This window comes from Lethenteron reissneri, chromosome 38 (genome assembly GCF_015708825.2).
Source record: "Lethenteron reissneri isolate LAM-NWPU_2019-01 chromosome 38, ASM1570882v1, whole genome shotgun sequence".
Classification (NCBI taxonomy): Eukaryota; Metazoa; Chordata; class Hyperoartia; order Petromyzontiformes; family Petromyzontidae; genus Lethenteron; species Lethenteron reissneri.
Window position 1 is genome coordinate 8,558,796 of NC_083816.1, and position 15,206 is coordinate 8,574,001.

A 15,206-nucleotide genomic window follows, 5' to 3' on the forward strand; every position below is an offset into this window, starting at 1 on the left:
TGATCACGTTATACAATGCGAGAGTAATAATCATTAACGTAGACCAATTATATTGATGCACATTTTAAAAATGCACACTCTTTTTTTTTGCTATTGTAAAATGTTGCATTGCCATTGACCATGTTTCTGATTCACTGGTTGAAAACGTTCTTGTGGACACACATTCAGAGATACGATGGGGAACACACGGATCAGCGAATAAACACGTTTCAAGCACAACGGTAATGACCACTGCGAACGACAGCTGACGGGCAAGACTGGTGACGGAATGGCAGCCAAAAGGACAGAACGCACGCGGTGGCACAGCTTCCGCGGAGATGGAGCGACGAGATCAGATCAGTGCGATGCGTTGCGACATCACTGGACCGTGGAAGAATGACGATGGAATAGGAAGGCCATTTATCCAGCAGTGGACAGAGCATGGTCGATGACATAAAATTAACCCGAATGCAATAATTTTATTTACGTTCTTAACGAAACGCCACCGGCAGCCTCTAAAGCGTGCCGAGTGCGCTGAACGCACCAAGTCACGGCGAGGGAATTTCGGAGGTGTTTAGCAACGGTTCAAGTGACTCGCGGGCACAATTAATCTGTTGTTGAGATCCCTTTGATATCGGGGGAATGCGAGAGGGAGGGGAGGTCACGCGGGGCGAACGGCTTTCCCTTCGACCATGGCAGCCAATGGCACCCGGGCGCAATAAAAAGAGCAAAGAGTGACACCGATGATGAATCGGTTTCGAACAGCAGGTGAGAGAGCGCGAATCAAAAGCATCCCTCGTTACATCATCGCTCGGGCTCATTATGAAAGCCACTTTGCATGTGTTTGCCTGCTCCCTGTGTTCCCAACGCACGCCACAACGGGAGATCTCCACCCCTGGTTCTGGAGCAGCGGCGCAGCCATTGTGGGTGTCTGAACACGGCACACCCCCCCCCTCGTCCCCCCAAACGCACTATAATTTTAGATCCGACGGAGGAGACACTCACAGCATTTGGGACAAAATCATGATTGGAACCTCATTTGGCAGTAAAAAAAATATGGCAAATGAGGTTCCAATGGTGTAAATGCTTACCCCTAGCTCTCATACTCTGATGGTTCATTGTCCTTGAGTTGTGCGCCTTTTGGCGTCATCTGGTCCAACACCATGTGAGACTAGGCTCTAAGGAAAGCTGTCTCGGGTGTGGACCAATCAACTTCAAGGACTGCACATTATCAGAGTTATGTTTTTTGTTTGCATTATGACTGCAGGTATTGTGGTCTATGCAAACATGACTCCTTGTAAAAAAGGTGTCAGTTTTGTTGCCAGATAGAAGGGTAAAAAAACAATGATCAAAATCATGATTGTTGTGTTATTTTCAGCGAGGTCACATAAATGCTGATCATGCTGCTGTCGAAATAGTCGGGGAGTGATTTCCGGTTGAAATGGGCAACGAGTGGGTGCCTCAGCCCAAAAACTGTGGTAAAAATATCACATTTCTAAGGCATGGGACGAGTCTTAACCCACAGGACAACCAATGTTGGCTTCCCCACGAAGCGGCAATTATTTTATCAACCTTTGGAGGAGGGATGATGGGCTGAGTGAACTCACAAACTTCTGACTGTGTGACGGGTCCACTAAACACACAGCGGCAGACAAACGGTAGGCTCATTACTGAGCGTGCAGATGTTATATAATTAGAGTAATGTACGGCAAAACTTCCTCTTATCCATGACAAAGTGGGTGTGAAACTTCACGGATCCTATCTGTAATCTAACCAATGAGCGCAACGGTGGCGAGATGTTAACTACCTCGCCTGGTATACAGGAGGTCGTGAGTTCGATCCCGACCCTGACACCTGCTGTATATTAGGAGTTTGCATGTTCTCTCTCACCGTAGTCGCTGTGGATTTTCCGCCCGGTTCCTCTGTTTTTCCCCCTCCACATTTAGCATCACCATCACGCGTTCAGAGCATTTGCCTGCTACTATACATAGCCAGGTCGCTTCTGAAAAAAATTGCTAAATAACTCAGTGGGCCTTACCTGGAAAAAGCCCAAAAAAATTGTAAATGACCACCAGGAACCCATTCGCGAGTGGCACACAGCACGAACTTTCAAAGTGTGGCTGTACCCGTCATCTTGCTCCTCGCAGAATCATCCACCCCGACCGACCGACCGACGTACGAGAGCTTGCGACACTCCGCGATCTCTACCGCTGGCCATCGATGGGACCTCCTCGAGGGGACCGGAGGGATGGGCCCGGGGAAGGAGGAGACGCGCGGGGTGCGTGGAGTGAAGGAGTTTGAGTTTTTTTTTTTATTCCTTAACCACCGACGTTTCCCATGACCCCTCGCAAAGCAAAAACAGAACGTGCCACTGTTTCCAATTCCCTTTCAGCGGTGAAAGGAAAACAAACCTTTACGCCGTCCTTTGTTTTTCAGCAGAATGAGTATGTTTTTAATAAAGACTAAAGCGCACAGAGGCGGCTTTGACACGGCGAAAGGGGTAAAAAAAATAATTTAAACAGCGACAGCCATCTCTCCCTTATCCCCCCCCAACCCAACGTAATACCATCTCCTACCCACAGCCACAAACAGCCATCTACCCCGTAGCGTCGGGGGTGCTAGAAGGGGCCTTAGCCCCCTCCCAGCCGGCCCCTCAACGCCCCCCCCCCCCCCCCACACCGCAGGCTCAGTCCCCCTTCTGAATTCTTAACGTCTGGTCAGAATCAGAATTTGTATTCGTCCTGGAGGGAGCCAATGAGCTATGAAGCTCTTCATCACAGACGTGGGGGGGGGGGGGGGGGGTCAGAACGTTACAACAAGTGATGCTGGTAAAATACATACATACATAGGGGGTGAGAGCTGGAGCAGTTAGACAACATCAGATCGCACTGTTACCAACGCTGTTTTGCGTTTAAGATTTGCTTAAAGTTTGTTGAACGTTGACTCTATTGTGCCCGCCCCCCGCCCACTCCCGACGATTAGTATCGCCCCTCACCTTTTAAAACAAATTCACACTACCTGGCTGACCACCTTTGCATGTAACCACAGCTGTCCTCTACTTCAAGACCCATGAATGTATTGTTGGCATACGATCCGTAATACTGGTAGGAACCTCCTGGTTACACCAGCCCACAGGGGATTATTGTGTCCGTCCGTCGTGCAGGTGGGAAGGGAGGGGCTGGGTGGGGAGGGGAGGGTGGGGAGGGGCAGGGTGGGGAGGGGCTGGGTGGGGGGTGAGAGGGGTGGGGCTAGGTGGGGAGGGGCTGGTCACCCCATGGTGCCCTTATAAAACTCAACGTTTAACCTACTCACGCCGGCTTGTGCCCGCCCTCACAGTCGGGCATATTTGCGGAATACACCACGCCACAGTGGACCCTGGCCACTGACTGAGCAACCCAACGTTCCTACCAGCTCCCTCCGCAGGAATGTGTTAAACAAGCAGGGCCTCTTGCTGATGGACGACGTTTTCCAGATTACAAAAATGCAGCCAGTGCCAGCATACCTTCGATTAGCACGGTTGTCTACGTACGGTGCGAAAGAAGTCCAACACACAGGCTGTTCTCCTATCGCGCAGTAGTAGTTGCGTTCCCGAAGAACACCGCGTTATGGAAAAATCGCGTTATGATAAATAATATATAATGTCGGGTAAAGCACAGTCTGCGATAACACGCGAGGTGCGTACGCAGGCTGAACAAAGACTGAGGCGCGTGGGTAGCATCGAGAAGCATCCAGCAGTATCCCAGTGCCTTGTGTGACGACGCTACGCCGAGACAGCCGTACTACCGCTTATTGCTACTCGCGCGACGTATTTCCGTTCGGTCGATCGCGTTACATCCAATTGGCATCCGCGTTATGAAAAATATGTCCCCTAATACATTCATCATCGCGCTCTGTACAATTCGCGTTGTGAAAACAGCACCCGATTTATGAGAAAAGCCTGGGCATGCATACGTGCTCGACATGCCTAGCACGTTCGCGGTTGTGCTGCCCTTCCGCGCGTTTCCCGGTTGGCTGTGCTGCGTGTTCATCAACGTGGATGTCCGACGTTTCGCCGCACGTTGCCGGGAGCTTTCCGACCGAATTCCCAGCACGTGCAGATAATTATTGGACATCATCGTGCCGAGTACCAAAGCGTGTTGCAGCGGGAAAGCGCATAGCAGCGTGATTATGCAACACCCCAGCGCCCCATGTGACGTGAGTGGTTTATTAGAACAGATGTTTATTGCCGAGTTTACGCTCATGCTAATGTTCTTGGGAGCGCATTTCCCTCTGCTCAAATTTGCCGGCAGCATGTACAAGATGCCGCACTGGCAAGCCACATTAGAAAGCCGGAGTATAATTTAATGAGTACAACCAGCATTCGTTTCCCCGAGCGTATAAAACTATCAACTAAACTATTTTGTTTGATTTTGTCAGGTAAGGCCCACCGAGCAAAGATGCTCTTTTTCAGAAGCGACCTGGCCACAAATGATTCCATCATGTGGACATTTATAGCGGCCAAATAATTTAAACGCGTGTTGATTCTAAATGTGGAGGGAAAACTGAAGAATCTGGAGAAAAATCAACGCGACTACGGGAAGAGAGACACCGCAAACTCCAACTATACAGCAGCAGGCATTAGGGTCGGGATCGAACCCACGACATCCTGCATACTGGGCGAGGTAGTTAACATCTCGCCACTATGTCTGCCCGTGCCCGACATTGCAAGCAAAGCGAAACGCTTGACCAGAATGAGTTGCCTAAGTTTTGTTGCATGGAAAGGATGCACTACCATGCAGAGAATTATTCTATGATTTAATCCGCTTCGTTCGGATTAAAACCATTAACTTTACCGCAGGAATTCAGGGCTGATGTAACCCGACATGTTCGTAATGCTCTTAAAGTGGAATGTCCAAGCTTTCTAGTAAATATGTTAATTATCGGCTTAAATTATATACTCTATGCTATTTTTAAATCCTTTATATTAAGTTTGCTTGCTTGCTTAGGACCGTGCAAATCTTTCGGTCGTTTTTAACCCACTTCCCGTGATCCAATCGAACTGACATTTTGCCCACAGACTCGTTGTGCGTGACAATTAATTTTCGTGAAAAAAAATATTCCAAAATTTTACACTTTTTAGGAAAAAACAAAATTATATTTAATTACCAATTGCTTAATGGTGGCAGGCAATCATCTGACCCATAGGTTGCAGCCATCTCAAGCCATAGGACGAGAGGACTCAAGCCGCCACGCATATAAAGGATTTAGAGTGAAAAACTTTGTTTTTACGGGTTATACTTATTATATCTTACCTCACAAGACTGACGAGACTAGATGCTGTGGATTATCACTTAATGACTGTATGGTAGGCATACTAGTCATATCACTAATCTACTATCCTCACCACTACCACCATCATCATTACTAAAATCTTCACCACCATCATCACTACTAACCTCAACACTACCCACCATCATTATCACTAATATCCCCAACATCTCGATTTAAAGCTTTCGTGACTGCAGGGATTCATCTTCTTGGTTCTTTCGGTAAAGTCACGTAGAAGGTAAGTAATAAAATAATAAAAATAAAACAGCGTCTGTCGCCTCGACAGACCTGGTTTTCACCTGAGGAAGGCTGCTTGCGTTGTGGCCGAAACGTCGTGAGAATTATTTTATTTTTATTATTCTATTACTTTCCTTCTACGTGACTTTACCGAAAGAACCAAGAAGATGAATCCCCAACATCATCACGACTATCCTTACCACTATTACCACCGCCATCATCACTACTAACTTCACCACTACCACCATGACTATCACTACTATCCTCATCATCACTACTATCCGCACTACCACCACCATAATAATTAACTATTTTACTACTACTACTACCGTAATCTTCACTAATATCTTCAGCATTACCACTATCAGTACCACACCCAGAGCCCTCCTCGTGGCCCTGGGTGTGGTGTCCCCTCCCCCTCCACTCCAGCAGTAGAGACTGCATCCACAGTTTGCAGCCCAGCACACTCAGCCCCAGGTACAGCACTCAGCTTCTGGGGCAGCACTGCTTGAGACTATTGCAGCCCTGGGTGTGTGATGGCTCCACCTTCCAGCAGTGGATCAGGACAGCAAGTAGCTGAGAACGAGTGCGCCTGCTCACTACTGCCGTAGGTGACCCACCTTGGCTTTGCCAGGGCGTTGTGGGGAAGCGTGGTGGTCTGAGGTGGCCAGGAAATGCCAGACTTCGGTGTCAACTCCTCGAGTACTCGGTGTTTTTTTTTTATCTACGTATCCAATTTCCTCCCACGCACCCATGTATGGTATTGGCAGCAACAACAAGGAAAAAATATCCCAAGGTAGCAGGACCCTCCTGAAAAAAAAGTATTGAGCTCCAGTGAGGCTTTCCTGGGTAAATAAGTGGAATTGTATACATCAACAAGAGTCTTAGCAGCCCTTAACCACGCCAAAAGGGCCCACACTGACAATGGCACTCGTCCTAATTCAAACTATGGCTCAGACAAATGCATTTATTTCTTTCCCCAAAGAAGCTTTGAACATTGCAGCCGATGCACCCAGAGGGCATCTGACGGTTCGCTGCAATGGTTCGCTTTCCTATCAACTCGGGCCCAATTCCCCCTGGCCACTCATACTCGCGCGCTACTCATTAAGCTGCTGCCTGACCAAATGAAGCACGCCTTTTGATCTCAGCTTGTTAAATTATGCACCACCCCTCTGGAGCATGTTCAGACATTTTCAAGTTTCACGCCTTGGCTTTAGCTACGTTACGTAACCCGTGCCCGCTGCACGCGCTAATGGCGCGGCGCTTTCTCCGCTGCAGCAGATGTGACGCGTCAAGCACAACCCCTGCAACATACAAACAAACAAAAAACACGCACACTGCATACACGTGTAGTGACGTGGAATGGCTCACTATGGCGCGTAGCGCTGGTTCCTGGCAGAGAAGGGGATTCTGCTGTTGTAGCAGCCCTGTCTGTCAGCAGGGCACGTGCTAAGCCGGAGAAAGGGATTGTGAGGCAAAGGTGATAGAGGGGGCACGTGAGGCAAAGCCCAGGAACCTTCTCGTAGGTTCTAGAAGGGGGGCGGGGCCGAAGGCGGAGCGAGACCACGCTGGGTGGATAAAAGGGGGACCCCGAGCAAAGGTTCGGGGCTGTTGCTTGGAGTGAAACCGTCGTGCTAATGGAGTCTTCGTCATCGTCTTCACCTCCTCGGCGTTGTTAGTCAGGCAACGTGTTAGCTGTCCTGACCATAGTGTAGTTACTCCTTGCACCTGTGAAGGCGATAATCAATAGAGTGCCTCCTACTATTAGTGTCTCTGAGTGACTCACTACACACGCGCTCGGAGCGCAATGATTTAGCAACGATTCGACGGACTGTCGCAATTCCGGATCGGGATTCAATTCCGGAAAAGGTCCTTTTTGTGAGCACTACAGCGAGCGGTAGTGGTCTCTTGGTGGCTGCAAGAGTGACGTGAACACATTCCTTACAGCGTATGTGGATATAAAAAAACCACATCGATTCGTACACGTGCGATTGAAAGCACGTGCTGTGAGCTTCACAATCGATATAAAAAATTGACGAATCGCTGCATCGTTACGCCTCTACTGTGTAACCCTTTCACATCGAACGGCCATACAATGCACCAGTACTCACTGGTTCTCGGAAGCTGAGCAGCCCCAGAGCCTGGTTAGTACTCGTATGGGCGAGCACCAGGAATTGTCCAGTGCTGTAGGTGTGAGAGCTGGCCGTGATCACGTATGTGCCGGTGAGTTTTCTCCAGCTTCACCGGTTTTTCTCCCGCACGGAGCCAAACGCTCATTAGAAGGAATTGGCCGACCATCCCAATGCAGGACCCTCCCAACAAATAATTAGAGGTTCAATTAGCCTTTCCCGGATAGTAATCGGTATTATACCTCTCACACAAATAACCGCTGTGTGTCGTTTCGGTTATTTCCTTCACGAACGTGCACAATTGACAAATTCTATATTGGTGTCGTTTGGACTGAAAAGCACTAAAATAACCACACACACCCATGCTAGGACATTCTCAACAAGGACCCGTGTGTCCGAATGCAGCGGGGGTAAAAGGACAACATCTTGCCGTCATTTGCTCTGCTGCTCCCCATTGTCTGGGACTCCCTGCTCCCAGCCACCCATGCTGCTAGTCCCCTGTTCAAATGTAGGCTCAATACCTTCCCCTTCTCCGACTGATATTACCAACATGCTGTGCCTCTTCTCTTAGATATGAATCATCATTAGCCACGACCCCTCCCCCCCACCACCCCCTGCTAGATGAAGGCCTCCCCCCGTGTTAATGACGTTAATCGCAGTCTAGAATATTTAACGGGCCAAGTGCTCGCGGGCCCCACATGAACTGGTTGTCAAAAAACGTGGAGCCGTACGTCCCATCGGTTCTGACATTGTGCACAACCTGAACTGCACATCCGCAACACAGTTGGCCCCGAAATTCTCGTCTCAAAGATAAAGCTTGATAATATCACGACACACCATCGCGCAAACTCCGGTCATCCTCGCAACAGCGGCTTTTGGCTAGCCATCGAACAACGACGGCCACTGTGGCGTCGCGCGTTTTCAGGCGCGCTCCTTGCGGCAGTCTGGAACGCTCTTCTTTCCGATATTAGGAAGCCACTGGAGCTACGCGACTTTTAAACCGAGATTGGACATTCATAATCAACGTTTTTGGGTTTAGATCGCGTTATTTATAAATGTGTCGTAACCCTCCACCACCCGACACGGCCAATCAGCAAAAAAAGTGTCAAGTTGACAAAAGACAAATACTATGGGGACCTCATTTGCCAGTAAAAATATGATAATTGGTTCTTTACCCTTCTATCTGGCAACAAAACTGACACCTTGTTGCCAGATAGAAGGGTAAAGAACCAATTATCATATTTTTACTGGCAAATGAGGTCCCCATAGTGTAGATGCTTGCCCCGAGCTCTCATACTCTGATGGTGCATTGTCCTTGAGTTGTGCGCCTTTTGGCGTCATCTGGTCCAACCCATATGAGACTAGGCTCGAAGGAAAGCTGTCTCGGGTGTGGACCAATCAACTTCAAGGACAGTGCACATTATCAGAGTTATGTCTTTTGTTTGTATTTATGACTGCAGGTATTGCGGTCTATGCAAACATGACTCCTTGCAAAAAGGTGTCAGTTTTGTTGCCAGATAGAAGGGTAAAGAACCAATTATCAAAAGACAAATAGTTCACTGCTTTAGCCCACCGGTGTGTTGAAGCGTGAAACCACAACATTTACAATTTTTGAGTACGACGTTTCGCTGGTAATTGCATCCAGCATCATGGGGCAATTCGCCTACGTGGTAAATTGGACATTCATTTCTTTAGAACTGATTTTTGTGTTTAGCTTGTCGTCCTTCGCCTGCACCTCTGATTAGCGCAGTTGGCTAACGTAGGGTGCGAAGCTCCACATGCAGTACACACATGTGATACATGCACGCTGCCAATTCCTTCAGCTTGTGAAGCAAGCCCCGATATTTTGGTCGGCACCCCTTGCCCCTGCAAGGCATTGATAATAACTTCAAAACTGGACAGCCCTGGGGAAGCTTCATCAGGATGTGATTTCTCACCACTAATGAGGGCAAGACTCTCTCTGCTGGCCGTGTGCCAAAGCGCTTGTCGGGAGATTTTTTGTAAAATTGTATTTTACAAAGTTAAAATGAATCTATTTAATTAGCGTTGAACAAAATGCGCCTCTATGCAGGAGTGCTCCAGTACACACTTCCATATCATCATATTCCTCTTCATCATCATCATCCTTTTGCATTGTGCGTTAAGAGCACAGTCACATTATTATCATTGTAAAAGCATTTAATGGAGTTGACATTTACTCTAAAAAAAAACAACTCTCTCCATTGAGCCATACAGACTGCTGGGCTTGGTGCTGTCATCATCATCATCATCAGTAAATCAATCCACTGCTGGATGAATGCCACCCCAAGCCATTATTGCAGTCTCTCGTGATCCTGTGCTGCAACAGTCCCTCCTGTCACTTGCACACGAGCTGAATTCAACGAATTCATCTCCACGGCGGACGCACTTTCGGAGCTGTCAGCAAGCGCGTCACTTTGGCCGACGTGCCACCCGAAGCAGCGATGTTGATGTACACCACGCACGCTCCGCTGCCTATTTCTACGCACGTAAGGGCGCACCGACAAGCCAACTACATAATCGACCCTTGCGCTCACGACGCATGCGCGCGAATCGTCCGCGTGATAGTCGATACATTTAAGATGTATTGGGCAAATGCTGCGCGAATGCTACATTTTGGTTAAAAAGTGACAACAATTTGTACAAATTAAATGTGTAAAAAAATAACACGAAACCATACTAACGGGATGGGGGGTGGGGGAAACGAGACAACAAAACAATGGAATATCGAATCGGGGTCACCCGGGACCGTTCCAATTTATGCAATAACAGTGTGTGTTGGTGGGGGGGGGGGGTGATTGTGAGATACCCATGTGCCTGTACCCCCTGTGGCAATGATGACCACGCTGTACCGAGCGTCGATTTTTAAGCTAAGTAAACCTAGAGGAGGCCCAGAAGTCACGACGGAGACATCACACTCGAGGCCGCTGGGCTCACTGATCATTATCACCGCAGTGCCCCACGCATTTGCAACATAAAAAAAATAACCCGTAAAAACTAAGTTTTTCACTATAAATCCTTTATATGCGTGGCGGCTAGAGTCCTCTCGTCCTCTGGCTTGAGATGGCTGCCAACCTATGGGTCAGATGATTGCCTGCCACCATTAAGCAATTGGTAATTAAATATAATTTTTTTTTCCTAAAAAGTGTAAAATTTAGGAAAATTTTTTCACGAAAATCAATTGTCACGCACAACGAGCCTGTGTGCAAAATGTCAGCTCGATTGGATCACGGGAAGTGGGTTAAAAAACGACCGAAAGATTTGCACGGTCGTAAGCGCGCAAGCAAGCAAGCAAGTGAACTTAATATAAATGATTTAAAAATACGCGCACATACGAATCCTGCGTTCGTGCGCACTAGCGTGCGAGCTAGCACGCAGAACACGCAGTGTGTGTGTTTTGATATATACACACACACATATATATACTCATGCACGTGCATTATTCACATCCAATTATCTACCAAAAATTCCCAGGACGTAGACCAGCAGCGAAGGCACAGCCCCGCGGAGTTTTATTTCCGCACGATGCTAAAGCTGTTTAATGTTTGCAGCCTAAGTGTAGGGAGCCGCAGCACCAGGGCTACATTTCATTGCCTTGGTATCTGCCCGTGGTTGTTATGGTCCCCTCTGGGGCATTTATTGTGGTAGATGAGCAAGTAGAGGCAGCGGAGGATGTGCGGTGGGGAGATGGGGAGGCTACTATTGTCTGGGCTGTGGATGTCTGTGTGTGTGTGTGTGTGTTTTTGTTTCTCCTTTTCAAAACGCCATACATCTTTTTGAGAAATTGCAAGATTATCCAAGCCTCAATTCACAGCAACCCACACAACCCGCCAAACAAAAACAATACACACACACACAAGATGACGCAATTTCACAACGTGAAGACCACTCACTGTGGTGTTTTCTGGGTCCCAACGGTTGGGTTAACATTGTAGAAAATTGCGATGATGAGCATTATGATGAAGGAAAACAAGCAAACGTGGCAGCTGAACGAATGCTCTGTACCACGAGGGGGTTTTGTGTGGCATGGGAGTATGCAAGAGACGGGCAGCCTAGACTTAGAGGTTTTTAGAAGAGTATGTGATTATTTCATCTCAGCATAATTATTTTTAATATTTGACACTTCTCTCTCAGCATAGCTATTTAAAGGTTCATGGCAAGATCAATTGAAACATTTAAGACAGGGTAACTAATGTTTCTTGTTTGGGTTTTTCACCGATGTTAAGATTTTATTATTAGCTTTGCGTCATTTGAGATTGTTTTGGCTGTTTGATTTTGGTGTGCAATTACCTATTATTTCAATTTTCTTGGTTTGTCAACGTAATCTAAGCGAGTATTGCACTGTATTAGTTGTTATTTGGAAGACTCAGGTCACTACTTGAAAAACAACACCTTTAAGTCTCAATGGGTTTTCACTGAGTAAAATAAAATCTCTCGATCAATAAATGGTTTCCAGAAAGTACTTCTGTGATATATGCTTTCAGCAAGCCGTACTCTTAACACATGATGCACTGGTTCGCAAAACTAGCGACTGGCCACTTTATCTTTTGATATGATGCCTATCGCAAAATTGGAATACAATTTGGGGGAAGGGAGCAGATAACATCAGTACCGCAAGACAGCTTTGCAATGTTGTGCATTTTGAACGATCGCATACAAAAGTAAACAAACATAAATAAAAGCAGCGATCCGAAACAAAAACACAGCCCCTCCAACAAAAAATCTAAAATAAAGATCAACACGCCACGGACACATACACACAGCACATGAATGTTTAATGTGCTGCGTGCGTGAGTCTTCGTTGCGAGCACACGTTGGGTATTTCTTTCCCAGAAGGTTCGAGCACTTACTGCGCAGATCCCAGGCGTGATGAACATCCAGCACCATTTCACCCACGGCCATGGTCGGTAACCAATCATGTCCTCTATGTTGTCGTAAAAGCGGTCGCCTCCTGCAGAGAAAAAAGGCAGGCCTCGCATCATCCACCGCCTCGCATGGATCACCCAATCAAACATCGCGGCTGCCAGACTTCGCTGCAACTCAGAGGCGGTCACTCTCCCGGTGGGCCGTACTGCGCGCTGTTCGGCACGATGTCCAACGTCGGACACCGTGCCGAACAACGCCAGGGTACAGATATTCAGCGTGAACACAAAAACCGACCTCGTAGTAGTCGTAGAAGCAGCATCCATAGATGGCAAACTGAAATGCCTGCTCTGGGCTATTTAAGCCAAAATCTGTTCGTTTGCATGAAGGATGCGTGCACCGTAAACAAGTGAATGCAACACGCGTGACGTTAAGGAGTGCTGAAAAAGCATTTGACTGACAGGTCTGTGGGTTCATTTGAGTGCCCCAGGCCCACGGCTGAATGTCTCCACCCGATATTTTCTAGGGTGCTTGTCTGCGAGGGCAGTTCCAGAGACCGGACCGTAGAGGAGAGGCCTGGCCTGGATTAGGCAGTACACTACGCGTCGATATAATTTTCAGGTTCTCCTATCCACACAGACCCAGATGAAATTTAGCCGTGCATGCGCCCAAACGCAATCAAAGGTAGGCCCTAACCTGTACTCAAATGACGAGGCAGGCGTCTGCCCGCTTTCAATTATACAATACGACTAAAATTATACAGACGTTGCATCTGTATCTCGGGCATATGTGGAGGTCTGACACCAAATACGTAAGTTCAGAAGGCTCTCCGTTAGTTACAATCTGATTAGCTGGGGTAACTGACAGTCGTTCAGTCAGTCAGTCAGTACGTCGGTCACATCAGTCAGTCACAGTGGTCAGGGCATTAGTCAGGCAGGTGAGTCAGTCAGTTCGTCACTGTCCTTTCACCAGTTTGCATTTCCATTGGGATCTCCCAGGCAATTTCTACAGCAGCATGGAACTGCAGTTGCATTCAGGTGCTACGTACATTCATATTGCATCGCAAAATTGTACTTCTTGTGAGGGAGATCAGGGTAACTGTCGTTACATGTAGATACACTATCATGACAGTATTCTTGATATAATTACGCCTGAAGTAATTTTCACATGCGACGCACAATCGCCAAGTCTGGCGTATGATCTCAGACTGATCTCTGGTGTCCGCTTTGCAGGAAACCGCATTCGCAGGCAAACCCCTCGAGAAATTACCGGGGCAGAATGAAGGAAATTAACTGTCGGCTTCATTCAAACTGGCTCTGGTACAAGATGAGACGTTGAACTTCGAGGCCACGTGTGTCCAGCATTGTAAACACTAGCCCAGGCAATTTGCTAATTGCTCGAGCGGAAGTATCCAGGACAGTTATATATCTGCAGTTTTTAATTAGCCGTCAGGAATTATGAACAGCTCACTTCGTCACCGTTTTGTGTAAGTGCTACATTGCTCGGCAATGCGTGAAGAAAGTTCATGATGTCGGTAGCATGGTCTCTTCCAATTGCAACGCAGTTAACAGAGCACTGTGTGTGTATTTACACTATGAGACATCCTTTACCAGTGGCGAAATATAGTAATAGGTTTTTACCCTTTAAAAAAATGCTTACCCCGAGCTCTCAATACTCTGATAGTGCGCTGTCTTTGAGTTGTATGCCTTTTGGCGTCATCTGATCCAACACCAATGGAGACTAGGCTCTAAAGAAAGCTGTCTCGGGTGTGGACCAATCAACTTCAAGGACAGTGCATATCATTATCATCATCAGAGTTGTTGCTTTTTGTTTGCATTTTGACTTCTTGTGTTGAGATTATTGCAAACATGATGCCTTGTATAAAGGTGTCAGATTTTGTACCAGTTAAAAGGGTAAACACCTATTACTATTACCACTGTGTGTGTCTTTGTTCCAAATTGTTAAATAGACCCTCGTCTGATTCGTAATTGATGCTCGGGTCAGATAGCCATGTGAGCGCAGTGTCAATGTGTGTCGTACACCCTCCACTACCTGACACAGATAAATAAATATAGCCTTCATGTAATGAACTAATGCGCTGATAATTGTTGCTTGGGCACACCGCGACATTGGAGGGCAATCCGCAAACATTCATCAATTCGCTGCCACGTGTCGCTGGTAGTTTGACAGAAATGAACTCCTGTAAGTGGCAATTGCTCGATGATGCCGCTATGTTTGTGACTTAGAATCATACGCCTGTCTTAACATGGGCCAAAGGTTTGCGGTGTGCATTACTTACATTTTAGAATCGGCAGAATACGGTATTTGAAACACGGAATAAAACCCCTCCCCATGTACTATAGCATTTGAAATATTCCAAATATATTGCCGAGATTTCTGTATAAAGGGACACTGGCTGTGGCTGCCGTGGGTAGTAGTAGATCGGTTTTGGAGCCGGCTGGCCAGGATTGTGCAAAACTTAGCCAACTTTTCACCCACTCTGCAACTGGAGAGCACAGACAAGGTGTTTCTAACCTAACATTGAAACTAACAATAACATATTTAAGAATCGCAGTTAAAGAGACAAAAAACATATATGCGGGAAGTCCTCGCTTAACGTGCGTTCACGGTACACGTTTTCGCTATAAAGCGGTTCTTCTATTCGGGAACACT

The 15,206-nt window shown here is 47.2% G+C and overlaps 1 protein-coding gene across 2 annotated transcripts in view; it reads right to left on the bottom strand.

The window, feature by feature from the left end:
• The window catches only part of LOC133351817 (sodium- and chloride-dependent GABA transporter 3-like), a 101,231-nt gene that overhangs the window by 14,176 nt on the left and 71,849 nt on the right, over window positions 1–15,206 (bottom strand). For both annotated transcript variants that reach the window (XM_061567374.1, XM_061567375.1), the window contains one exon: window positions 12,521–12,621. In XM_061567374.1, coding sequence (XP_061423358.1) covers window positions 12,521–12,621 — 101 coding nt within the window. The remainder of the gene's footprint in view (window positions 1–12,520; window positions 12,622–15,206) is intronic.